Source organism: Labrus bergylta, chromosome 24 (genome assembly GCF_963930695.1).
Source record: "Labrus bergylta chromosome 24, fLabBer1.1, whole genome shotgun sequence".
NCBI lineage: Eukaryota > Metazoa > Chordata > Actinopteri > Labriformes > Labridae > Labrus > Labrus bergylta.
The window spans coordinates 2,252,588-2,278,661 of NC_089218.1; the positions used below are offsets into that span (position 1 = coordinate 2,252,588).

At 36.6% G+C, this 26,074-nt stretch overlaps 2 protein-coding genes across 9 annotated transcripts in view; both read left to right on the forward strand.

Annotated features, from left to right (window-relative positions):
* The window catches only part of LOC110001119 (diacylglycerol kinase zeta), a 73,159-nt gene extending 64,122 nt beyond the window's left edge, over positions 1-9,037 (forward strand). For all 8 annotated transcript variants that reach the window (XM_029281799.2, XM_029281800.2, XM_029281795.2 and 5 more), the window contains 8 exons: positions 697-786; positions 1,420-1,476; positions 2,883-2,926; positions 5,950-5,990; positions 6,075-6,195; positions 6,500-6,536; positions 6,892-6,991; positions 7,727-9,037. In XM_029281799.2, coding sequence (XP_029137632.2) covers positions 697-786; positions 1,420-1,476; positions 2,883-2,926; positions 5,950-5,990; positions 6,075-6,195; positions 6,500-6,536; positions 6,892-6,991; positions 7,727-7,843 — 607 coding nt within the window. In that variant the 3' untranslated portion in view covers positions 7,844-9,037. The remainder of the gene's footprint in view (positions 1-696; positions 787-1,419; positions 1,477-2,882; positions 2,927-5,949; positions 5,991-6,074; positions 6,196-6,499; positions 6,537-6,891; positions 6,992-7,726) is intronic.
* Positions 9,038-9,463: 426 nt separating this feature from the next.
* Positions 9,464-24,699, forward strand: LOC114921534 (uncharacterized). The gene is made up of 10 exons (XM_065952268.1): positions 9,464-9,489; positions 10,521-10,613; positions 11,588-11,644; positions 13,893-14,055; positions 14,720-14,820; positions 15,126-15,225; positions 20,861-21,007; positions 21,256-21,424; positions 21,807-21,948; positions 22,897-24,699. The coding sequence occupies exons 1-8, from the start codon at positions 9,464-9,466 to the stop codon at positions 21,403-21,405; spliced, it is 837 nt and encodes a 278-aa protein (XP_065808340.1). The 3' UTR covers positions 21,406-21,424; positions 21,807-21,948; positions 22,897-24,699.
* Positions 24,700-26,074: the final 1,375 nt, after the last annotated feature.

A 26,074-nucleotide genomic window follows, 5' to 3' on the forward strand; every position in this document is an offset into this window, starting at 1 on the left:
GATGGTTATGACATCACTATGGAGAACAGGAACGGGATTTTCACTTCCTGAACCTCCACTGTTGAACTGCAGGACGTGAGATCTCGAAAGACCAGAGGCAGACCTGGTCTGTCATCATCTGCTCTGCCTCTGGGAGCGAGTTCAGATTGTTTTCAGGGTTGCTGGTCGGACTGGGTAACGTCTCATCCACCCTGTTCAACCAGTACGTCCCGTCTCTCCCGATGTTAGAAGATCATATCCGAGACCTCACTTCCTCTTTGGCTCCTTTCAGTTACATTTTTGGAAATTCTGCAAGAAACTCTCCGACCCTCAACTTCTTTTTTTTTTACACTTTTAACACAACTTCAAACCGCTTTGCCTCTCACTTCTTCTTTCCTCTAACGCTGCTTTTATCCCACTCGTGCTCATTATCTGTGTTCGACTCTTTGTCTAACGGAGAGCCAAACTTTCAGAGACGTGAGAGCAGAGGTGACATGAAAGGTTGTTGACACTTTGGAAGGCAGAAGAGATCATTACGGTTGTTTTTAAAGGACAAAGATAACTAAGAAACGGTCGTTATCGATATTGTTTTAAGTGCATTGTTTGAAAAAGAAAGAATAGAAAACATCTCCCGGGGGTCGTCTGGTCGCTGAATTCGTCGGTGAATATCTGAACTTTCCGTCATCGATTCTGTTTCTTCTGTTTCCTCTTCTGCAGTTCCTCCCAGAGGCAGCGAGTGAACAGTGACAGCTCTGCAGCCGACGCTTTATCCCACTACGCCGCGCCTCTGCCCAGCAAACTGACCAGGTTTGTAAACAGACAAAACAATAACAAACTTTTGTTTCTCAGATGCAACTGGGACGCCAACAGAGCGACTTTTCAAAATGGAGCAAAACTTCCTGTTTTTTAGGATGGTGATGTGGAAATCTGGTTATTTAAAGGAAGAATGTGCGACTTTCTGATCCAGTTGATGTCGCCCTTTAGCTCCAGCATGAAACCAAAACAAACTGCTGTTAGGCCACGCCTCCTCCACAGTAGCTTCACACTGCATGTAAACTGACACAGAATGAGCGTGATCTAAAAACTCTTACTAACATCCAAATAATCAGTGAGTATGTTCTTCTTCTTCTCTCTAGTTCTTGACTAAAACAGCTTTTATACACAAGGGGAGGAGCCGGCCGTCCCGTCCATGTAAACACGGCTCTGACAACAACACAGCCAGCGGGACTCGAGCTTCTCCCTCATTGTAGACAGTCAGGACTCAGAGACACATTCACACGGGACAGACTTTATGATTTATTTATGTGGAACATGTCGCTCATTCTTCCTTTAAGGTGATGTTAGCATCTAGACGTCGAGGTGGAATAGATATCTGGAGCCATTTCAATTGTTCCTGACTTGAATGACTGTTTTCAGTACTGACTGGTTTGTGCTCTGCAGGGCGGGATGTATCCATCGTTCAAACACCACGGCTGCTGATTTTAAACCCAAACTGAGGTCAGTGCTTTACATCTTATTCAAATCAATACAACACATCAACATGGAAAAATAAATCAAAAATCTTGTTTTAAAGATGAAAAATTCTGGATTCAGATGATTTAAATGAGACCACATAGGACATACTTTGTCCACAGGGGGCGCCAAAATCCACACAAACTGATGAGACAGCTCTTTACAATGTTTAGAATTTGGACTGCAGTACCTGTTTTAACCACTAGGTGTCAGAGTTACATCCTGCTCCTTTAATAATGAGCTCATTTTAAATCACATCGGATGATTAAAGCTTTTATTTCATCACGTGTACGTATTCATCACAACACTTCCCCGCGGTCGCCGTGACGCACGTTTGCTGCTCGCAGTTTGACGTTCATGCCTGACTTCTTCTTTAATCTTCTCGTTCGTTAACAACCAAAGTTCTCGTGATAGTGTCAGTTCGGCTTTGAGTCTGCGTGTCACCTCCCTCTGCTCATTAAAACGCAGCGGCGTCCGTTAAAGCAGAACGGTCTCTGCTCATTAAAACACGACCTCACCGACTAAACGAGTGCATGTCGATTTATTCTGTGACCTGAAAGGCCAGTGTGTGTGTGTGTGTGTGTATGTGTGTGTGTGTGTTTGGTGCCATGCATGAGCTCAAAGACATCGTGTGTGTGTGTGTGTGTGTGTGTGTGTGTGTGTGTGTGAGAGAGAGAGAGAGATTGTGAAGGTAATTCCTGAAGTTTTTTGTCTGTTTTCACCAGCTTGCGTTTTCATTGGTTCCTTCATTACTCGGCTGTATCACTTCGTCTACACTAACAGGAACACATGCGCTCCGTCTCCTCCTGATCTGAACTCCAGCTCCACGTTAGTTTGGATCTGCACATTGGCTTTCTTCAGTGTTTGAAAGATTAGATTCTCACTTTAACCCTTTAAAGTGAACGCATCAAAACAAACGCTCCCACCTCACCGCTCGTCTCCACTCCCCACCGCCCGCCCTCCGCCCTGACACAAGAGAGGAGACACAGAGAGCAGAGTGGAGGAGAGGAGCTAAGGAAAGGAAAGCAATAAGGAAGGGAGCGTTGCTAAGGAGAGGAATCAAGGGAAGGGGAACAAAGATGAGGAGAACACAAAAGAGACAAACACGATTCCATGAGCATCAGTTTTGTTTCCTGATCATTTAGACCCTAAATACATAAAAAGCTGGAGCCTGATATCACCTGAAATCCTCCGTACTATGAAACACAGAGTGAGGGAGGTCTGGTCGGTGTGTGTGTGGATGAGTGTGTGTGATCCTGTGTGTGTTTGAGAGGGTTTTTCATCCCCGCAAATGTAGAAACAGTAAGTGGTTGAACGGCTCCTCTCATGTGTTTTTACTCTCTCTCTCTCTCTCTCTCTCTCTCTCTCTCTCTCTCTCTCTCTCTCTGCAGAACGGAGAAGAGCCAGAAAATGAGCGATCCGGAGAGAGAAAAAGGTAACACACACTCACACAGATTTAGATTTATATTCTTGTGTGCTTTTAACCCGACCCTTAGCGTGAGTTTCACCTCGAAAATGATTCTTTAAAAACCAGGTCTGAACTGTGAAAATGTCCTTTTTGGTCTGAACGTCTTCACTTCACTGCTGATCCCTGTACTGTAGCTGACAGGTGTGTGTGTGTGTGTGTGTGTGTGTGTGTGGGGGGAACAAAGACAGGTGCGACAGCTTCTGCGTCTCCAGACAGATTGTTTTTTTTCTTCTCTGACACATATTTTCTCATCGCGGCTCACTTTGCATGCTGGGAGTTTTTCTCTCTGTCAGCTTCTCGGCGGTTCTTCTTCTCTTCGGGGACTCGAGTGTTTTCGCTTCATGATCTGGTTCAGTTGTGTTCCCCTCTCTCTCTCTCTCTCTCTCTCTCTCTCTCTCTCTCTCTCTCTCTCTTGGCGGGGAGTTTGCCAGCAGGTTTTTTATTTTTTTGTTTTGTTTGTTTGATTCTAGTTTTCGGTGTTTGGATCTGAACACAACCAGTTCTCAGTGAGAGTGATTAAAGCCGGTATGGAGATCAGCTTTGAGTCCGCAGCAGCAGATAACTAACACAGAGGCTCTGCTGATTCAGACACAGACGAGATGACAGACTCAGAGGAAACGTTTGCCCGTAGGTGTGAATGTGAGTGTGGCTGGTTGTCTGTCCCTGTGATTGGCCTGGCGACCAGTCCAGGGTGTGACCCCGCCCCTCTCGCTCCGCACTCCTCACAAACTGAACGTGACACCTCTGAAGCTAACTGTTGACGTTTGCTTTGATTTGCACGATTACGTTCAGATTTAGTGAAGCAAACATTTAAATTCAGTCCGAGTCGTTCTGTCCGTCAAACATCAGGAACACGCAGCGACGGTTTCAAATACACACACACACACACACACACACACACACACACACACACACACACACACACACAGCTCCCATAAGGGTCAGACAGGTTGACTGCATCAAACCGAGGAGTTCATTGGAGCAAGCGACGTGCCTGTGTGTTTTTCTTCTTTCCTACTTTGTTTCCTTCTTTCAAATCGTTCCTCTCATCTCGTCTCCTCTCCTTGCTTCCTCTCATCTCCTCTTGTGTCCTCACTAATATTTATTTTCCATCCTTTATTTCCTTTCCGTTTCTGATTTTCATTACTCCTTCCTTCCTTCCGTTGCTTTCCTTTGCTCCTGTCCTTCCTTCCGTCCTTCCTTCTTATTACCTCTCTGTACTTCATTTCCTTCTCACCTTTGTTTGTCTTCCCTCTTCATTTCTCACCTCCCCTCTTGTCTCCTCTCTCCTCTCCATAGCTCCTTACTCTCCTCTCTTATTCCCTTTCTCCCCATCCTTCCTATTCTCTATTTCATTGCATTCTGTCCTTCTCTTCCTTTCTCCCTGCTTCCTTCCTTTCTGCTCTTATCTCTTTGACTCCTTTCCTCTCAAATCCTTTCTTCCTCTCCTCCCCCCTTGTTTGTGTCCTCTCTTATCTATTCCAAGTCCTTGTTTCCTCTTCTTGTCTCCTTGATTCCTCTTCCCCCCTCATGTCTGTGGACTGTTTCCTCCACCTCTCTTTAATTCCTTCATTCAGAGTGTGTGTTGTTTCTGATTTGTCTTGAAGCCACAAAAGCTCTTAGCTCGGTTTTTTGAAGTCTGCTCCCTTTCTACCCCCCCTCCCCCCCCCCCCTCTCTCACACACACACACACACACACTCACACACACACACACACTCACACACACACGCACACTAAGCCGAACATAACTGGATTAGGACGTTGGAGAGAGATAGTGAGGTGGAGCGAGTATTGAGGTCAGCCTAATAAACATTCATCTCATATGTTATTGAAGCGTTTATTCATCCTGTACACACGAACATGTGAACCTGTGACATGACCACGCTGTGCGTCGATGACCGCGTTCCTCATCACGACGATGCCTTTGTTGCCTGTGCCGTTTAAGAAATCACATACACGCAAAATCCATGTAATTGGATTGGAGGACTGTTATCGTCCCTGAGGGGCAATTTGGTTTGCAACAGAGGTCAACACACATCAGCACAAAGACAGAAATACATACATTTAAAACAAAACTACCATGGTGATGATGATAAGAGACACAAACACTAACAGTCCTTAAGTTAAAGTGTCATGGCAACAAGACCAAGTGAACCTCCTCCCTGTCTGCAGAAGTCTGAACTCTGAGACCACACTAACCAGAGTGCTCCGAGACTGAGTCAAGACCAAGACAACAAATATCTTTGTGTGCAGGAGGCACCGGGAAGGTTGCAGTCATAACCGGGGGATAAAAATCAAACTATGAAGTTATTTGTTACCAACAGATCACAAAAGTTCAAATGGAAAAAAGTTCCTACAAACATCCACCCAACGCAGCCAGACGTAATCAAAGCATTTGTTTGAATCTGTCTGTCCATGTAGGTTTGTTTCTTTTATTCTGAAACATTTTCTCTGAACTCGTCGGTCTTCTTATATCAGCAGTATTTACCTCCGTGAATCTGTAGCTCTGGATTTCTCAACAGGTTGCATGATTGCTTCAGTATCTGTCGTCTGCAGCTGTATCGTCCTGAATGAGGGATTTTAATCCTTTATTATGAGTGTCACACGGGTACTGTGGTAACTTTGGTGAAATCTCATGAATGTGCGACAGAAAAAACGACTCGTTGGTCTTAACGCCGTATGTTTGTCTGTTTGGTGAGTGATGTTGGATTAGCAGAGTTTAATAATCCAGTGAGTCAGAGCCCCACACACACACACACACACACACACACACACACACACACACACAGTGGCAATACATGTTTATATTTCTGAACACAGCACAGCCAAAATACTTTTTACATCAGTTTCAACATACGACAATGAGTCATGAGATGCCGGGGCAAGAAGACGATTGAAACAGCTTGAACAAATTTAAAAAGCAGTTTTTATTCCCCAATTTAAAATACAAATCAAACATTTTTAACATTCTCTCTCTCTCTGTGTGTAGAGCTGCTGGTTGAGTGTGTGAAGAACAAAGACTTAAAGAAGGTGAGTGACAGTTTCATCTCTCACTGCAGACCTTTGCACCTCATTTCTACATACTCACATGTGTCTGTTGAATTGAATCATCAGCTGCAGGAGCTGCACCTGAAGGGAGCCGACCTCACCTCACTCGACTCGTCCGGCTGCAGTTTACTTCATCACGCTGCCAGTGCAGGAAGCAAAGAGATGGTCCGCTACATCCTCGACAACGGTATGTGTACAGTCCTCCACGTGTTTGGTGTAGGGGAAACATGGGAAACTTTCAATGACAGGCTTGTAAAACAATAAGTCTTAAAACATGTAGTTTCAATCAATCTTTATTTGTAGAGCGCCAACTCAATACAAATGTTATCTCAAGACACTTTACAAACAGCAGGTTTAAGAGAGGGTTGGTTAGCTCTGACAATGCAGCTCATTGCTTGCATTGTCAGGACCAAAAGACAATTTCAACCAGAATCTAAAAAAGTGGATCTGGAGAAAATCACCCATAACGGTCTCGTCTGATGTCTTTTTAGCTCCAAGTGATCTGCTGGACGTTACAGAAAAACTGCAGTAAGTACAGATTCTATTTGTGCTTGAAAACATCGAAAATTGAACTGAAACCATGAGGTTTTTAAAATGCTAAACACTTTATTTAAATGTTAACAGAGTGTTGATGATGATGCTGTTGCTGAGAAAATGTTGTGAAACTTTCAAACTTCAGTCCTGTGCCTGTATCTCCAGCTTTGATGTTGTTGCTGTGATCTCTGTTCAGTCTGTATGTGATGATATATGTGCCACTGTTGATGTCTGTTCCTCGGGTGATGTTGTCAGATGCTGTAATCTGACGCTCTCTCTCTCTCTCTGTCTCTCTCTCTCTCTCTCTCTCTCTCTCTCTCTCTCTCTCTCTCTCTCTTCTGTTGACCAGGGGGGAGACGGTCCTTCACCGAGCTGCGTCCCTGTGTCAAAGAACTATCTGTCATTATCTGGTTGAAGCAGGAGCCTCGCTCATGAAGACAGACCTACAGGTACAGTTCAGACGCTAACCTGCAGGCTTTAAAATGGATATCTGTGTCTGTGTGTGTTCGCCTCAAACAGGCATCTTCTCTCATTTTGTTCACATTTCCATGGAGGTTTGGAGCCTCACTGGCTGGACTCAGCAATGACCTAGATACAGAGAGAGGAGAGGCAGACAGATAGTTTCTTTCTTGGTGTTCACATATCATGTAAACAGTGTCTCTAGTGACGTCACTGATGCTCCATATTTAACTTTGAACCATATTATCCTAATATATGATTGACCATATGTTCATATCATAATCTTATGTGATGGTGGGAACAAAGCTAGTAGTAACTATAAAAGCTAACAACATCAAAGTTGTACTGGCTGTCTAATTAAATATTTTTATTGAATAACAATGTGTCGTCGTTGTTTGGACGATTAATGAATTTAGGTTAGTATGTCGGCTTTGATACATTTTTTTAGAGCGCTAGGAGTTTATTTAAGATGAAGAACTAGAAACGGTTTAGTCAGTTTTAATTTTAGATGATTCAGGTACCGGACTGTAAAACTTCTGACATCCATTAAAACAAGAACAACATTACAGCTCATTTAAATCTTTATAAATACTATATCAATCTAATTTATTATTATTATTATTATTATTATTATTATTAAAGCTTCTTGAGTCTAAGTGGACATTTGAAGGAGGATTGAATTTGTGGCATCTTTTGGAGATAACAGCTCCGATCTTTGCCTTCAGGGCGACACTCCGAAAAACCGAGCCGAGAAGTCTCAGGACGCCGAGCTGGCGGCGTATCTGGAGAACCGACAGCACTACCAGATGATCCAGAGGGAGGACCAGGAGACGGCCGTCTGACACTGAAGTCTGAACTTTTTTTTTTTTTACGAGCGTCATCAGACTGACCGAGCGACAGACGGCGGCTCGTTCGGGGCTTCAGGGTGTGACGGGGGGACTCGTCTGATCCCTCACCAGAGAAGCTGTGCCAAAACCTGCAGTGGCAGTTCTAGACCACTTTTACTGAGGGGGCCAAACTGGGGCCAGTTGTTTTGTCAGAGGGGAACATTAAACCAAATTAGACTAAGATGATCGCTTTAAAAAATATATTGTGCCAAATAATAGCGCACATCATTAAATACCATGATATTTGTTTCAGTAACAGAATTTAATACTAGATTGTGAGTCCAGTTGTTGAGTACTCGGGGGGTTCTTCCTTTTGGAGGGGTGGCCACAGGGGGGGACCAAGCTCACTGGCCCCTGTTGGCCCCTGCCTAGAACCGCCCATGAAAACCTGAACTCAACGTGTTTAATAGAGACTTGATTAGCGGACCGACAGTCGGACTGTGTTCTTGTTTCTGACTTTGGAAACAAAACTCTGAGAGCGAAGATTTCTTTAAAAAGAATTTCATATCAATCAAAGTCCAGGAACTTGAAATAATCATCGTATGTAAATGAGAAATAAAGAAAAGCTTTGTGTGATTTAAGTGTCTACTCTAGTTTAAAGGAAAGTGTTTATGTCCAGATTGTATCTCAGGAAGATTTCAGAACTGTAAACAAAAGTTTTTACCGTTTGAACCTCTGAAGGTGTTCACCTCAACTCTTCTTTAAAAACATCCCGCTCAGCGACCCCCGAGAAAAAGATTTCATGAATCATCACAACTGTGAAAGAGTTTAAACAGTGATCTTTATTCCTGAAACTTGATCTTGTAGATTTGGTGCCAAAACAATAAATAATAAATAAATAATAATAAATAATACTACAGACTGCTGAATCTAACCACAAACACAATGAGGTTCACAAATGAGTTTGTAAATGCAGACTGAACAGTTTATATATTTGTGGATTTCTATTACATATATACAAAACGATAAAGATTTGTGATACATTTGTGAATCTTATTTTTTAATTTTTATTTGTCCCATCACTGTCATATCTTTAGTCTAATCTTATTGTATTTATTTATGTATTTTGATATTTTGAGTGAACCTGTACTCCACGTGTCTTTGGATTGTCCCCCGGGGATAAATGAATAAAGTTCTTTTTAATTTTAATTAACATAATTATTCTATGAAGGTATGTCTATAGTTACTCCACCAATCAGAAGTCACCAGGGAGCTGATTCAGCTGACCAATCACCTCTCCTGTTTCCTGTTGATGTTTGCTTCCTGTCGTCTATCTGCAGCTGGAGTATTCTGAGTGTCACACAGTCGTTGAAACAGCTTCAACAAATTTAAAAAAGCAGTTTTTATTTCAAATCAAACATTTGTAACATTCTCTCTCTCTCTACAGATAGATGAGACCAGACCTTATACCACCTGATACACGTGCTCTTTATTCACCAGATTGAATAAGGAGTGACAGAAGAAAATCATGTGAACAGTGTCTCTAGTGACGTCACTGATGATCCATATTTAACTTTGAACCACATTATCCTAATATATGACCATATGTTTATATCATAAATCAAATCTGATGTCATGGTGGTAACAACGGACGACTTTAGGTTAGTAAGTCGTTTTAAAAGTACACTATAGTACACAAATCAAAGAAAACAGACAATACAGCTTTAAACTAAATCTATAAACTGCACAGAAAAGATACAAAACAACAGATAACAAGTAAATAAAACTAAACAACAGATAACAAGTAAATAAAACTAAACAACAGCTAACAAGTAAATAAAACTAAACAACAGCTAACAAGTAAATAAAACTAAACAACAGCTAACAAGTAAATAAAACTAAACAACAGCCAACAAGTAAATAAAACTAAACAACAGCTAACAAGTAAATAAAACTAAACAACAGATAACAAGTAAATAAAACTAAACAACAGCTAACAAGTAAATAAAACTAAACAACAGCTAACAAGTAAATAAAACTAAACAACAGCCAACAAGTAAATAAAACTAAACAACAGCCAACAAGTAAATAAAACTAAACAACAGCTAACAAGTAAATAAAACTAAACAACAGCTAACAAGTAAATAAAACTAAACAACAGCTAACAAGTAAATAAAACTAAACAACAGCTAACAAGTAAATAAAACTAAACAACAGCCAACAAGTAAATAAAACTAAACAACAGCCAACAAGTAAATAAAACTAAACAACAGCTAACAAGTAAATAAAACTAAACAACAGATAACAAGTAAATAAAACTAAACAACAGCTAACAAGTAAATAAAACTAAACAACAGTTAACAAGTAAATAAAACTAAACAACAGATAACAAGTAAATAAAACTAAACAACAGCTAAAAGTAAATAAAAAAATAAAAAATAAAAATGTGTTTATAGTTACATGGTGACGTCAGCTGTCGTCCTGCTAACGAACGCAGTTAGTCGGGCGGTTAATGTTACCATGGTGACCGAGTTTGACTTTCTCTTGTTGCTAGGTTACCAAGAGTTAAAAAAAATAACATAAAAAAAAGTAAATTACATTAATAAATATTTTTTATTAATAAAACATTTGATTTTTGACTTAGTCTTGTTTATGTGTCCTCTTATTTATAACTTTTTAATTTCTTCGATAGAAACGTTCTGCGTCACTTCCGGTTGAAGCTTCCGGTAATCACGCCCAGGTGTGTTGCGGTGTTCTCAGGTGTGTATATCATTGTCTCGAGCAGGTAAGCGGTGCGGACCGCGTGCAGCGTGGCAGCATGTTGGAAGAAGAAGGAGCCGGGGAAGGAAACATGAAGTCTAGATACTCAGTGAGTCTTTAAAAGTCCAGTTTGTGTGAAAAGATACAAAATAGAAATACCTGCGTCTTTATGCTAATGCTAACACGTGGGCTAACGCTAATGCTGACGTCATTACAAATGTTTGTTAAGAGGAAACATCGTCAGAGTAAGATGATGATAACGTTTATCAATATTATGAAGGTAACTTTTAAACTTGTTTTCTCTTAAACTAATTATTTAACTCCACAACACCGGCTAAAAGTAAACTCTAAAAACAAAACTTATAATTTAAACTAATATTAGTTTGAAGAGTTTAAATAAAACAATAACCTGAATTTAAATTTATTGACCCGAGGTAAAATTATTTATTTATTTATTTATTGCGCAAAAAAATGAATGAAAAAAAAAAAAAGATTTTCTCAACATTACTGTTCACAGAGCTCAGACATTAAATGTTTATCTTGTTTAAGTAATATGAATAGACTTCATTTATTTAATTTAAAAAGTAAAAGCTTTCTGTGTTTAATTCAAAGTCTAATTAATTTATTATTTAAGTGCAGTAACCAACTAACCACCAGAGGGCGCCCTCTCTATATAAAGTGATGTATAAACGATAAAATGTATTTATTTTCAACCTATAACTTTAATTAGAGTTTGTGTTCTTGTGACAGTTAATGTAAGGTAAAGATGTTTCTTAAGACCTTAGACTCAATGTTTCTGTTTTATATTCTACATTTAAACTTTGAATTTAAGTTTTCTTCGGTCTCATCCAAAACCCTTAAAGTGAAGTTAAACACAGATCATTTACAGTGAATGATAAAACCCAGGTTTATTCCAATCATCACAATGTTGTATAATCACAAACATTTTCTGAGTTTTATTAACTTGATGAACTAAAATTAGTTTTTCTTCTCCAACAGGAACTCTGTTGACGTCTTCCAGGAGGATCCCCCGTCGGTGACCGTCTTCCTGCTCAGGTAGGAGACTCAAAGCTTTCTTAATGTTGTTTTATTATGTTCCAGGTTTTAGGTCTTATAGATGTTTAGACTCACTTATTTTAATCATTTGACTTCATCCTTTTTAGTGGAGGAACATCAGGTGTTTAATGAAATACTACATTTTTATAATCCTTCGGTATTGTTAGTCAACAGCTTAACTTGTGTTAGCTACAGAGTTATCAGTATGTTGATGTTAAAGCTGATTTAAGGGGAGTTATGACCTCCTTTTAGTTTAGACCTTGATATAGCGCGCGCTTGCTTAAATCAGCTTTTAACACACTGATAACTCTGTAGCTAACACAAGTTAAGCTGTTGACTAACGATACGTAAGGATTATAAAATGTAGTATTTCATTAAACACCTGATGTTCCTCCACTACAAAAAGGATCAAATGATTAAAATAACTGAGTCTAAACATCTATACGACGTAAAACCTGGAACATAATAAAACAACATTAAGAAAGCTTTGAGTCTCCTAATGGGGATGCTGTGACACCTTATTGTGCTGGTGTAACATGTAATAAAACTACTGCTTTATCCATTCTGCATCAGTGATCAGCTTTGTGGGGGGGGTCTCCTTCATGTTACCTGCCAGATGTGTTTTATTTAGTAGTTTACAGCTTTATTTTATCATTGAGGGAAACTTGTTTCTTGTAATACAAAACATTCAAACTTCACAGCTATGTGTGATGAAAGGTGCTGACAACACAAACATAAGAAATTAAAACTTTAAAATTTTATTTATGAAAGTGGTTTAAGAGAAAACCCAAAACTAACAGGTAAACTTTAATCCTCAGAAGATCCTTCCAGCTGCAGCACAGATCCTACTCTTCAGAGGAAACACCTGGAATATAAGACACAAGAAACGAAGATATCAGGGTTCAAAGTTCATGTCAGGATGCATCTGTGAGTAATTTACAGCTAGGATTGTACAAAACATGAACAGTAAAATGGGCCATTCTGATACATTACTAATTTTCAATCATTTAGTTAAGTCAAAAGAATCTACATGAAAGTGAGAGTTAGGATTAAAATGTAAAAGCACACCAAAACTAAGGTGGTTGTTAATTTGAGATAAGACATGTTTACACATCTTTCAAATGTATAAAAAGTAATCACAGATCAACATTTAGTGTTTTAAATATGTAGCTGTGATGCCTTAAAGCATATGTGTGTTGTTTTATCTGCACCTACTTAGCATCAAGAATATGACAATATGGGATAAAAACATGTTTAAAAAAAGAATATGACTATATGTGACTCAAACGGTTAAAATAAAACAAGAGCCAAGAAAATACTCACCAAATGTTGAAGAAGTGAGGCAGCGTGGTGTAGCAGACATGCTAACAGCTCTTCATCTTGTTTTGGTCAGGCTGCCCCTAAAAGTGTTAAAAAAAAAAAAAACACATCACAATTAGTTTAAACTTCAAAATGTTTGTTATTGTAAAGTGTCTGGAGATAACTTTTCTAATGATTTGGAGATAAGTGAATAAAAATGGACTGATTTATGAAAGTTAACATTCAGTTTGTGGTGTAGCAGACATGCTAACAGCTCTTCATCTTGTTTTGGTCAGGCTGCCCCTGAAAGTGTTAAAAAAAAGAAACACATCACAATTAGTTTAAACTTCAAAATGTTTCTTTTTGAAGACAAGTGAATAAAAAAGAACTGATTTATGAAAGTTAACATTCAGTTTGTTATCATGTCACATTGGGACTGTTTTTTTGGAAAGTAACTACTGCTGCGTCCATTCTGCATCACATGGACTCCAGTACCTGGGGGGGGAGAGAGAGAACATCTGTGATCAGGTTCAGCTGCACTGCATTAGTCCTTAATGTCGTTGGTTATCTGCCAGCTGTGTTTTAATTAGTTATAGTAGTTTACATGTTTATTGTTAGCCGATAAATCTGTCGCCCAAAAGGAGAAGTCAATCAAATCCTTTTGAGGACCAAGACCTTCAACCTCATCATACAGAGCACTGATAAGAACTTTAATTATCTGTGGTTTTTAACATCCTCTCTCTCTCTCTCTGTGTGTAGAGCTGCTGGTTGAGTGTGTGAAGAACAAAGACTTAAAGGTGAATGACAGTTTCATCTCTCACTGCAGACCTTTGCACCTCATTTCTACATACTCACATGTGTCTTTGAATTGAATCATCAGCTGCAGGAGCCGCACCTGAAGGGAGCCACACCTGAAGGGAGCCCCACCTGAAGGGAGCCCCACCTGAAGGGAGCCCCACCTGAAGGGAGCCGCAGCTGAAGGGAGCCGACCTCACCTCACTCGACTCGTCCGGCTGCAGTTTACTTCATCACGCTGCCAGTGCAGGAAGCAAAGAGCTGGTCCTCTACATCCTCCACAGGTGTGTGTACAGTCCTCCACGTGTTTGGTGCAGGTAGGTTGACAGTCAGACAAACTCCATTCAATGATGAGTGAGTCAGGATGTTAGTGACTCTTTTGATTTATTCACCAGATTGAAGAAGAAGTGAAAACTACAAGACACAAGAACATTTACTTTAGTCATTACTAAAGTTCTAGATAAAGAAATTCAAACAACAAACTAACACACAAAAGAAAGCTTAGTTGTTGCTAATGCTAAGCTACATGCTAATGTTAAGCCACATGGCATGCTACATCAGATGCAATACATAACAAATTATAACAAGGCTAATGCTAAGCTACATGCTAAACCTTAACTTCAGTAAAGTGAAGGAGCTTACATTTCTGTTGCTGCCTGCTCTGTGCAGCCTTGAAGATCAAAGAAGGAACCCTCCACTTCCTGCTTCCTTTAAAGGCAGGGCACTTCCTGTTTGATCAGTCACTTCCTGTAGCAGTACCTTTACCTGTACCTTTAAGAGTATACCAAATAACCATGTGTAGCTCATTAGAAGAATCCTTAGTTGTTGTTTTTTTATCATTAATGAATGTTTGTGGGTTCTTTTCATCATAGGAATATGTAGTTTTCTTTCTTTCTGTATTCTAGTGTTTGAATAAATGGGAAACTTTCAATGACAGGCTTGAAAAACAATAAGTCAGTTCAATCAATCTTTATTTTGTAGAGCGCCAACAAAAAGTGGATCTGGAGAAAATCACCCATAACGGTCTCGTCTGATGTCTTTTTAGCTCCAAGTGATCTGCTGGACGTTACAGAAAAACTGCAGTAAGTACAGATTCTATTTGTGCTTGAAAACATCGAACATTGAACTGAAACCATGAGGTTTTTAAAATGTTAAACACTTTATTTAAATGTTAACAGAGTGTAGATGATGATGCTGTTGCTGAGAAAATGTTGTGAAACTTTCAAACTTCAGTCCTGTGCCTGTATCTCCAGCTTTGATGTTGTTGCTGTGATCTCTGTTCAGTCTGTATGTGATGATATATGTGCCACTGTTGATGTCTGTTCCTCGGGTGATGTTGTCTCTCTCTCTCTCTCTCTCTCTCTCTCTCTCTCTCTCTCTCTACCAGGGGGGAGACGGTCCTTCACCGAGCTGCGTCCCTGTGTCAAAGAACTATCTGTCATTATCTGGTTGAAGCAGGAGCCTCGCTCATGAAGACAGACCTACAGGTACACTTCAGATCGCACCCAAAACAGACGCTGGCCAATAAAACAACAGCAAACAGGTAAATAAAACTAAACAACAGCTAAAAGGTAAATAAAACTAAACAACAGTTAAAAGGTAAATAAAACAACAGCTAAAAGGTAAATAAAACTAAACAACAGTTAAAAGGTAAATAAAACTAAACAACAGTTAAAAGGGAAATAAAACTAAACAACAGTTAAAAGGTAAATAAAACTAAACAACAGTTAAAAGGGAAATAAAACTAAACAACAGTTAAAAGGTAAATAAAACTAAACAACAGTTAAAAGGGAAATAAAACTAAACAACAGTTAAAAGGTAAATAAAACTAAACAACAGCTAAAAGGTAAATAAAACTAAACAACAGCTAAAAGGGAAACTAAACAACAGCTAAAAGGTAAATAAAACTAAACAACAGTTAAAAGGTAAATAAAACTAAACAACAGCTAAAAGGTAAATAAAACTAAACAACAGCTAAAAGGTAAATAAAACTAAACAACAGTTAAAAGGTAAATAAAACAACAGTTAAAAGGTAAATAAAACTAAACAACAGCTAAAAGGTAAATAAAACTAAACAACAGCTAAAAGGTAAATAAAACTAAACAACAGCTAAAAGGTAAATAAAACAACAGCTAAAAGGTAAATAAAACTAAACAACAGTTAAAAGGGAAATAAAACAACAGCTAAAAGGTAAATAAAACTAAACAACAGCTAAAAGGTAAATAAAACTAAACAACAGTTAAAAGGTAAATAAAACAACAGTTAAAAGGTAAATAAAACAACAGCTAAAAGGTAAATAAAACTAAACAACAGGTAAAAGGTAAATAAAACAACAGGTAAAAGGTAAATAAAACTAAACAACAGTTAAAAGGTAAATAAAACAACAGCTAAAAGGTAAATAAAACTAAACAACAGTTAAAAGGTAAATAAAACAACAGTTAAAAGGTAAATAAAACAACAGCTAAAAGGTAAATAAAACTAAACAACAGGTAAAAGGTAAATAAAACAACAGCTAAAAGGTAAATAAAACTAAACAACAGTTAAAAGGTAAATAAAACAACAGCTAAAAGGTAAATAAAACTAAACAACAGTTAAAAGGTAAATAAAACAACAGCTAAAAGGTAAATAAAACTAAACAACAGGTAAAAGGTAAATAAAACTAAACAACAGTTAAAAGGGAAATAAAACTAAACAACAGTTAAAAGGTAAATAAAACAACAGCTAAAAGGTAAATAAAACTAAACAACAGTTAAAAGGTAAATAAAACTAAACAACAGCTAAAAGGTAAATAAAACTAAACAACAGTTAAAAGGTAAATAAAACAACAGTTAAAAGGTAAATAAAACTAAACAACAGCTAAAAGGTAAATAAAACTAAACAACAGTTAAAAGGTAAATAAAACTAAACAGTTAAAAGGTAAATAAAACTAAACAACAGCTAAAAGGTAAATAAAACTAAACAACAGTTAAAAGGTAAATAAAACTAAACAACAGCTAAAAGGTAAATAAAACTAAACAACAGTTAAAAGGTAAATAAAACAACAGCTAAAAGGTAAATAAAACTAAACAACAGTTAAAAGGTAAATAAAACAACAGCTAAAAGGTAAATAAAACTAAACAACAGTTAAAAGGTAAATAAAACAACAGTTAAAAGGTAAATAAAACTAAACAACAGCTAAAAGGTAAATAAAACTAAACAACAGCTAAAAGGTAAATAAAACTAAACAACAGCTAAAAGGTAAATAAAACAACAGTTAAAAGGGAAATAAAACAACAGTTAAAAGGTAAATAAAACTAAACAACAGTTAAAAGGTAAATAAAACTAAACAACAGTTAAAAGGTAAATTAAAACAACAGTTAAAAGGTAAATAAAACAACAGCTAAAAGGTAAATAAAACTAAACAACAGTTAAAAGGTAAATAAAACAACAGTTAAAAGGTAAATAAAACAACAGTTAAAAGGTAAATAAAACTAAACAACAGTTAAAAGGTAAATAAAACTAAACAACAGTTAAAAGGTAAATAAAACAACAGTTAAAAGGTAAATAAAACTAAACAACAGCTAAAAGGTAAATAAAACTAAACAACAGCTAAAAGGGAAATAAAACAACAGCTAAAAGGTAAATAAAACTAAACAACAGTTAAAAGGTAAATAAAACAACAGTTAAAAGGTAAATAAAACAACAGTTAAAAGGTAAATAAAACTAAACAACAGTTAAAAGGTAAATAAAACTAAACAACAGTTAAAAGGTAAATAAAACAACAGTTAAAAGGTAAATAAAACTAAACAACAGCTAAAAGGTAAATAAAACTAAACAACAGCTAAAAGGGAAATAAAACAACAGCTAAAAGGTAAATAAAACTAAACAACAGTTAAAAGGTAAATAAAACAACAGTTAAAAGGTAAATAAAACAACAGCTAAAAGGTAAATAAAACTAAACAACAGTTAAAAGGGAAATAAAACAACAGTTAAAAGGTAAATAAAACTAAACAACAGTTAAAAGGTAAATAAAACAACAGTTAAAAGGTAAATAAAACAACAGCTAAAAGGTAAATAAAACTAAACAACAGTTAAAAGGTAAATAAAACAACAGTTAAAAGGTAAATAAAACAACAGTTAAAAGGTAAATAAAACTAAACAACAGTTAAAAGGTAAATAAAACTAAACAACAGTTAAAAGGTAAATAAAACAACAGTTAAAAGGTAAATAAAACTAAACAACAGCTAAAAGGTAAATAAAACAACAGCTAAAAGGTAAATAAAACTAAACAACAGTTAAAAGGTAAATAAAACAACAGTTAAAAGGTAAATAAAACAACAGTTAAAAGGTAAATAAAACTAAACAACAGTTAAAAGGTAAATAAAACTAAACAACAGCTAAAAGGTAAATAAAACTAAACAACAGCTAAAAGGGAAATAAAACAACAGGTAAAAGGTAAATAAAACTAAACAACAGTTAAAAGGTAAATAAAACTAAACAACAGTTAAAAGGTAAATAAAACTAAACAACAGCTAAAAGGTAAATAAAACTAAACAACAGCTAAAAGGTAAATAAAACTAAACAACAGTTAAAAGGTAAATAAAACAACAGTTAAAAGGTAAATAAAACAACAGTTAAAAGGTAAATAAAACAACAGCTAAAAGGTAAATAAAACTAAACAACAGTTAAAAGGTAAATAAAACTAAACAACAGCTAAAAGGTAAATAAAACTAAACAACAGCTAAAAGGTAAATAAAACAACAGCTAAAAGGTAAATAAAACTAAACAACAGTTAAAAGGTAAATAAAACTAAACAACAGCTAAAAGGTAAATAAAACTAAACAACAGTTAAAAGGTAAATAAAACTAAACAACAGTTAAAAGGTAAATAAAACTAAACAACAGTTAAAAGGTAAATAAAACTAAACAACAGCTAAAAGGTAAATAAAACTAAACAACAGTTAAAAGGTAAATAAAACAACAGTTAAAAGGTAAATAAAACTAAACAACAGCTAAAAGGTAAATAAAACTAAACAACAGTTAAAAGGTAAATAAAACTAAACAACAGCTAAAAGGTAAATAAAACTAAACAACAGCTAAAAGGTAAATAAAACTAAACAACAGTTAAAAGGTAAATAAAACAACAGCTAAAAGGTAAATAAAACTAAACAACAGTTAAAAGGTAAATAAAACAACAGTTAAAAGGTAAATAAAACTAAACAACAGCTAAAAGGTAAATAAAACTAAACAACAGCTAAAAGGTAAATAAAACTAAACAACAGTTAACAAGTAAATAAAACAACAGTTAAAAGGGAAATAAAACAACAGCTAAAAGGTAAATAAAACTAAACAACAGTTAAAAGGTAAATAAAACTAAACAACAGCTAAAAGGTAAATAAAACTAAACAACAGCTAAAAGGTAAATAAAACAACAGCTAAAAGGTAAATAAAACTAAACAACAGTTAAAAGGTAAATAAAACTAAACAACAGCTAAAAGGTAAATAAAACTAAACAACAGTTAAAAGGTAAATAAAACTAAACAACAGTTAAAAGGTAAATAAAACTAAACAACAGTTAAAAGGTAAATAAAACTAAACAACAGCTAAAAGGTAAATAAAACTAAACAACAGTTAAAAGGTAAATAAAACAACAGTTAAAAGGTAAATAAAACTAAACAACAGCTAAAAGGTAAATAAAACTAAACAACAGTTAAAAGGTAAATAAAACTAAACAACAGCTAAAAGGTAAATAAAACTAAACAACAGCTAAAAGGTAAATAAAACTAAACAACAGCTAAAAGGTAAATAAAACTAAACAACAGTTAAAAGGTAAATAAAACAACAGCTAAAAGGTAAATAAAACTAAACAACAGTTAAAAGGTAAATAAAACAACAGTTAAAAGGTAAATAAAACTAAACAACAGCTAAAAGGTAAATAAAACTAAACAACAGCTAAAAGGTAAATAAAACAACAGTTAAAAGGGAAATAAAACAACAGCTAAAAGGTAAATAAAACTAAACAACAGCTAAAAGGGAAATAAAACAACAGTTAAAAGGGAAATAAAACAACAGTTAAAAGGTAAATAAAACTAAACAACAGTTAAAAGGTAAATAAAACTAAACAACAGTTAAAAGGTAAATAAAACTAAACAACAGTTAAAAGGTAAATAAAACAACAGTTAAAAGGGAAATAAAACAACAGCTAAAAGGTAAATAAAACTAAACAACAGTTAAAAGGTAAATAAAACTAAACAACAGTTAAAAGGTAAATAAAACTAAACAACAGCTAAAAGGTAAATAAAACAACAGTTAAAAGGGAAATAAAACAACAGCTAAAAGGTAAATAAAACTAAACAACAGTTAAAAGGTAACTAACCACCAGAGGTTAGTTAGGTCTCCATATAAAGTGATTTATAAACGATAAAATACATTTATTTTCAACCTATAACTTTAATTAGAGTCTTAAATCATTGTTTGGTAAATTATTTATATTAAAGCTGCATTTTTACTTTAAACCTTTTCTTCTTAGGTTTAATTTGACTTTTCAAACTTACTTTTTAATCAATTTAATTAATTTATTGTCGTTTGGTTTTCTTAATGAAAATACCACAAACCTTTTTATTGATTTAATTGAAATGATCAATTTGTTTTTTTATTATTTTTTTCTTACAGCTCATTGAGCTAGTTTAGATTAAACATAAATTAAAAGGAAACATTTACAAGTTAAAAAGGACTATCACAGACTTTTACTTTAGGAGCACTCAAACGTGTGCATCTAATTTACAGCTAGGATTGAACAATACGTGAAAAGTAAATGAGCCATTATGATACATTACTCATTTTAAATTAACTGTTTTTTTCAACTGAAAATACTTCTTACCTTTGTGAAAGAAAAGTCAAATAATATTGTTGCAACGAGCGGAGCAAATACGAGGAGGACATCAGCAACCTGTACAAACAGCTGGATGACAAGAATAGACTAAAGACAAGACACAACATTAGAAGCACAGTTTGGAGACAACCTGCTTAAAATACTTTCATTTTCTCAATTATTATTACTTAATGTCATTTTCTTATTTAAACATGGATTTCATAAGGATGATCATTTTTGCATGAACTCACTCTGACCCCACGTCCCTCCCAGGAGGAGCTGTGCCGGCTGCAAACGGAGAACCAGCTGAAGGAGGAGGTGAAGGAGGTGCTGCAGGCGCTGGAGGAGCTCGCCGTCAACTACGACCAGAAGAGCCAAGAGGTGGAGGAGAGAGATCAGACCAACCTGCAGCACAAGACGGTACAGATATGTTTCAGGAGGAAGTGTTCAAAGTCTGCATCTCGAGTTCTGCAGAAACGTGTGTGTGTGTGTGTGTGTGTCTGAGCTGAACAGTCTCAGAGGTACCGAGGTCCTCAACCTGCTGCTACGAGACCTCAGTGACATCGGCGCCATCATCGGCACCAGTGATGTCAACACAGCTGTGAGAACGGACACACGCACGCACGCACACACACACACACACACACACACTCATCCTCAGTCCTCAGAGTCAAAGGGGAACGGAGGAATCAAAGGAGGAGTCCACCGTCAGCAAGGTCAAGTCTGAGGTCAAGTCTCTGGTGAACCGCAGCAAACAGCTGGAGAGCACGCAGGCCGACGCCCACACAAACATTCAGGCCAATGACAAGGAGACATGATGGAGACGAGGACATCAAGGTGAGGACACAAACACACTTTGTATTCTCTGTAATCTGTTACAGACCAACATCAACATGAACTCATTTATTTATTATAGGACTGGAACATCATTTAAAGTGTCATGTTGCCTTCTAGTCTCAGACTGAGACCTTCAAGGAGTCTCAAGGAGACATGAGGGTGTTCCAGAAAAAACAATAACTGTATTTCTCTGCCTTTGTTAACGATGCTGAGGTCACCAAACCAACAGATCACAGAAGTTCAAATGGATCAAAGTCCAGTTCAATCAGTAAAAGATCGACAAAATGAGTTCCTACAAACATCCATCCAACACAACCAGACGGAATCAAAGCATTTGTTTGAATGATCACCTGTCTGTTTTCTTATATCTCTGAATCTGTAGCTCTGGATTTATCAACAGGAAGTGCTCTGGAGTGCAACAGGAAGTGCTCTGGATTTAGCAACAGGAAGTTATAAAGGAAACAGGAAGTGGAGGGTTCTTTCTTTGATCTTCAAGGCTGCCCACAGCAGGCAGCAACAGCAGTGTAAGTTCCTTTACTGAAGTTAAGGTTTAGCATCAGTATGTAGCTTAGCATTAGCCTTGTTATTTATTGCATCTGATGTAGAATACCATGTGGTTTAGCATTAGCATGTGATTTAGCATTAACATGTGGTTTAGCATTAACATGTGGTTTAGCATTAACATGTGGTTTAGCATTAACATGTGGTTTAGCATTAGCATGTGGTTTAGCATTAACACGTGGTTTAGCATTAGCATGTGGTTTAGCATTAACATGTGGTTTAGCATTAACACGTGGTTTAGCATTAGCATGTGGTTTAGCATTAACATGTGGTTTAGCATTAGCATGTGGTTTAGCATTAGCATGTGGTTTAGCATTAGCATGTGGTTTAGCATTAGCATGTAGCTTAGCATTAGCGTCTATCTGCAGCTGTACTGAATGAGGTATTTTAATCCTCTGCATCTTCAGTGTCACAGTAACTTTGTCTGTTTGATGATGTTGGATTAGCAGAGTTTAATAATACACACATATACACACACACACATATATACACACATACACACACACATATATACACACACACATATATACACACACATATATACACACACATATATACACACACAGTGGTAACACATTTTTATTTCTTAACACAAGGCTTTAAACAGAAAGAAGACGATTGAAACAGCTTGAACAAACTTCTTATTTTATTTATTTATTAATAAATATTTATAATATTAATCATTTCTAATATATTTTTAAATATAAAATTTTATTTTTTAACAGTTTTTATTTTTACTGAATTCCCCAATTTAAATGCAAATCAAACATTTTTAACATTCTCTCTCTCTCTACAGATAGATGATCCCACACCTGTGCACCTCATTTCTACATACTCACCTGTGCATGCTTTGCTATGACGATTGTCTTTGTTGGTCCAAACTAAATCTAAACATTGTCTTTCAATTGCAGGAGCTGCACCTGAAGGGAGCAAAGAGATGGTCTGTGACATATTCACCACATTGAATAAGGACTGAAAACTACAAGACACAACAATAAACTAATACAAGTTGTTGCTAATGCTAACCTACATGCTAATGCTAAGCTACATGCTAAGCCACATGGTATGCTACATCAGATGCAATACATAACACATTATAACAATGCTAATGCTAAGCTACATGCTAATGCTAAACCTTAACTTCAGTAAAGGAACTTACATTGCTGTTGCTGCCTGCTGTGGGCAGATCAAAGAAAGAACCCTCAACTTCCTGTTTCCTTTATAACTTCCTGTTTCCTTTATAACTTCCTGTTCCCTCAATGACCTACAGAGAGGAGAGTTGTGTTCTTGGTGTTAACATATCATATCAAAAGTGTCTCCACTGACTTCACTGATGCTCCATATTTTACTTTAGCTCCTTTGAACATTGTCCATTTACTATTCTGTTTTTGTACATTTACATTTAATCTTTCTATTTAAGTCTAGTAATGTTTAGTTAAATCCTGGTTGTATATATTCTCATTCTTAGTTTTGGTATTTTTACTACTTATTTACTTTGTATTTAATATTATATTGTGTTTAGATTTGTTAATATTGTGTTTTTTACTCATTGTTGTATATATTGTTAGTGCTGTAATGCCACAATTTCTCAGTTTGGGATCAATTAAGTCATTCTATTCTTAAAGTAAGTCATTAGATCAGAAGGGCAGTTACAGTAAGCAAGCCAACACTCAACTGGAGTAAAGGAGAACTTTGCCCCCCTAGTGGTTCCACACCTGCTGGAAGCTGGATTTGAACCAGCATGTACCTGTTGCAGATGCAAGGACAATTCCACTTGGCCAAAGGCTCCTTCACACTTGGAGACATGTTCCGGGCGTATTTATCATCGTCATTTCAGATTTTGACTTTAAAATTTAAGACAAGATTCAAATCCTCCATCACCAGACACAGTGGGATTCGAACACAGGCTCGACCACCTACAGAGCTTGTTAACCACAATCTTATCCACTACACTACCAATCCCTTCACACTATGACATGAGCTCCGGGCGTATTTATCTTCATCATTTCAGATGTTGGACTTTAAAATTCACTGAGTTTTGAACCCACGACCTCCAGAGTCCAAGTCCTCCTTCTACCTCCTGAGCCACAGAGACAGATACCTGACTGTGTTTCTCAGATCTCTTCAGTCTTTCCTTTGGACCAACACCTTTAAGAGAATGGTGTGTGTGTGTGTGACTGTCTTTGAGTCTTTCCTGTGTATCGATACTGGCAGGTGCTTCACTATGTTCCTCTTGAGTCTTTCATTTAGGACCGACACCTTTAAAATTCACTGAGTCCTGATAAGATTCAAACCCACAACCTCCAGACTCCAAGTCCTCCTTCTATCTCCTGAGCCACATGTAGACTCTGTTTCTCCAGCTGGATCTGTGTGTTGTTTTGTTCAAGTCTAAGATTGTTTTTTTTTTAAATATTTGTTAAATAAATGATTTATTGGGGGGTGACGTCCTGCATTTGTTTGGCTTCCTGACTTGGCAGAAAGTAGGCGGAGTCAGGAAGGCCATTAGTCCAACTGGGTACACCTGAGTCCATCAGGACTCTGCTTCTAAGTGGCTTCCAGTCTAACTTGTCTCCCCTCTCTTTCTCCCAGGCCTCCACCAACTGGTTTACTTTTGTTCACACTTTCCAACACTACACTCATCCATACATTGTATTCATGACTGATTTACATAATTATGATTATTTGATAATAAATTAACTTCCTTTTAAACCTTGTTTCATGTGTGATACCCTTCCTTTGTCACGTCCTGTAACAACTCTAAAATGAAGGATGTTATGATGTCACAATTCTCTTAGGAGAATATACATATATTTAAATGATCATACACAAACACTTTTTAATGTAAATTTAAAACCTGTAAATTTAAGTCCATTGACTAATATGTAAATTGGTTAGTCATGGCTCCTGTCCTCGTACCTATTTGTACCGTTTTTCTGTCCACTTAGCTTAGATAATTTGGTTGATACAAAGCCTGATCTGCTCATCAATACCTGAGGAATTAAATCTAAATACTTGAATGATAAAAGTAAGACTTGTCACTGAGGGTTAGGGTAAACAAGTTAACAAGCAAGTTAAGCATAGTGATGTATTTTGTCAAAGAAGGACACAAAAGTTAAAAATCTTTTATTGATTCCAAAAGGTTTTCATATCAAGTGTTGACTTCAGAGGAGACTTTAGCAGTTGGTTACATGAGATTTAAACACAGCTGCAGTTCAGTGAGTCACATGAGGTCTGTGTACCTGATACAGTCTGTTGGATTAGAGCTTCAAAGCTACCAGGAGAGACACGTTTCACTGATGCAGCCCCCCCAACAACACAACTTCTCACATAGCATTTACCTTCTAACAGTTCCAGGGACCAAATGTTCCTCTGAGGACAATTTGTAAAGTCAGAATCTGTAAATGTATCCAACTTTCACGTTTCACAAAATCACCTCCACAAACAACTGACACCAAAGCTTCAAACTAAACACCGACAGATAAAAGTCATGATGCAATACACGACCAACAACTCACCGTTCATGTTCTCACGCTGTACCAGCTGAATGTCGACCACGACCCCAGAGGTCACACTGTCTGAATCACATCAGGATCAGCGTTCTCACCTGTCAATACAAAAAGAAAAACTTACAAAGGTGACGTCGTATCTCATGCACAGCTCCCCAACCAACCAACCAACACAAGACATCTGGAGATCATCACTTCATTCATGATCAGAGGGTGAAAACAGATTTAACAGACATGCCCGCTGTTCTCACAATAAAGAAACTAATTCTTCAAGTCAGAGAATCAGATCTACAATCATCCAACGGTCTGAGATAAATGATCATCAGCCGTCGTGCATCACCCTGACATTTCTAAATCCCTCTCAGGACTCAAACATCTCGTCAGCTGTAGTTGAACAGTTTACACCCGGCTTCAAATAACTTGTTTGTTCACAGTAAATCTAAAAATATGGATCAACTCCCTGCCAGAAGACGTCTCTGTGACGGAGGGAGAGGCAGAGCTACGGAAACCCAGGAGGTACAGAAGCTGCAAAAAAACACATATCATTCTCAGAAAGACACAAATACTCAGCACACTTCAATCA

Bases quoted from the DNA above. Each gene is read 5' to 3' on its own strand.
- LOC114921534 (XM_065952268.1), top strand. From the start codon at position 9,464: ATGGTGGTAACAACGGACGACTTTAG. The intron at 15,226-20,860 runs GTACACTTCAGA...CGTCCCTCCCAG, and splicing joins TCATGAAGACAGACCTACAG to GAGGAGCTGTGCCGGCTGCA. The intron at 21,008-21,255 runs GTACAGATATGT...CTCAGTCCTCAG, and splicing joins CCAACCTGCAGCACAAGACG to AGTCAAAGGGGAACGGAGGA.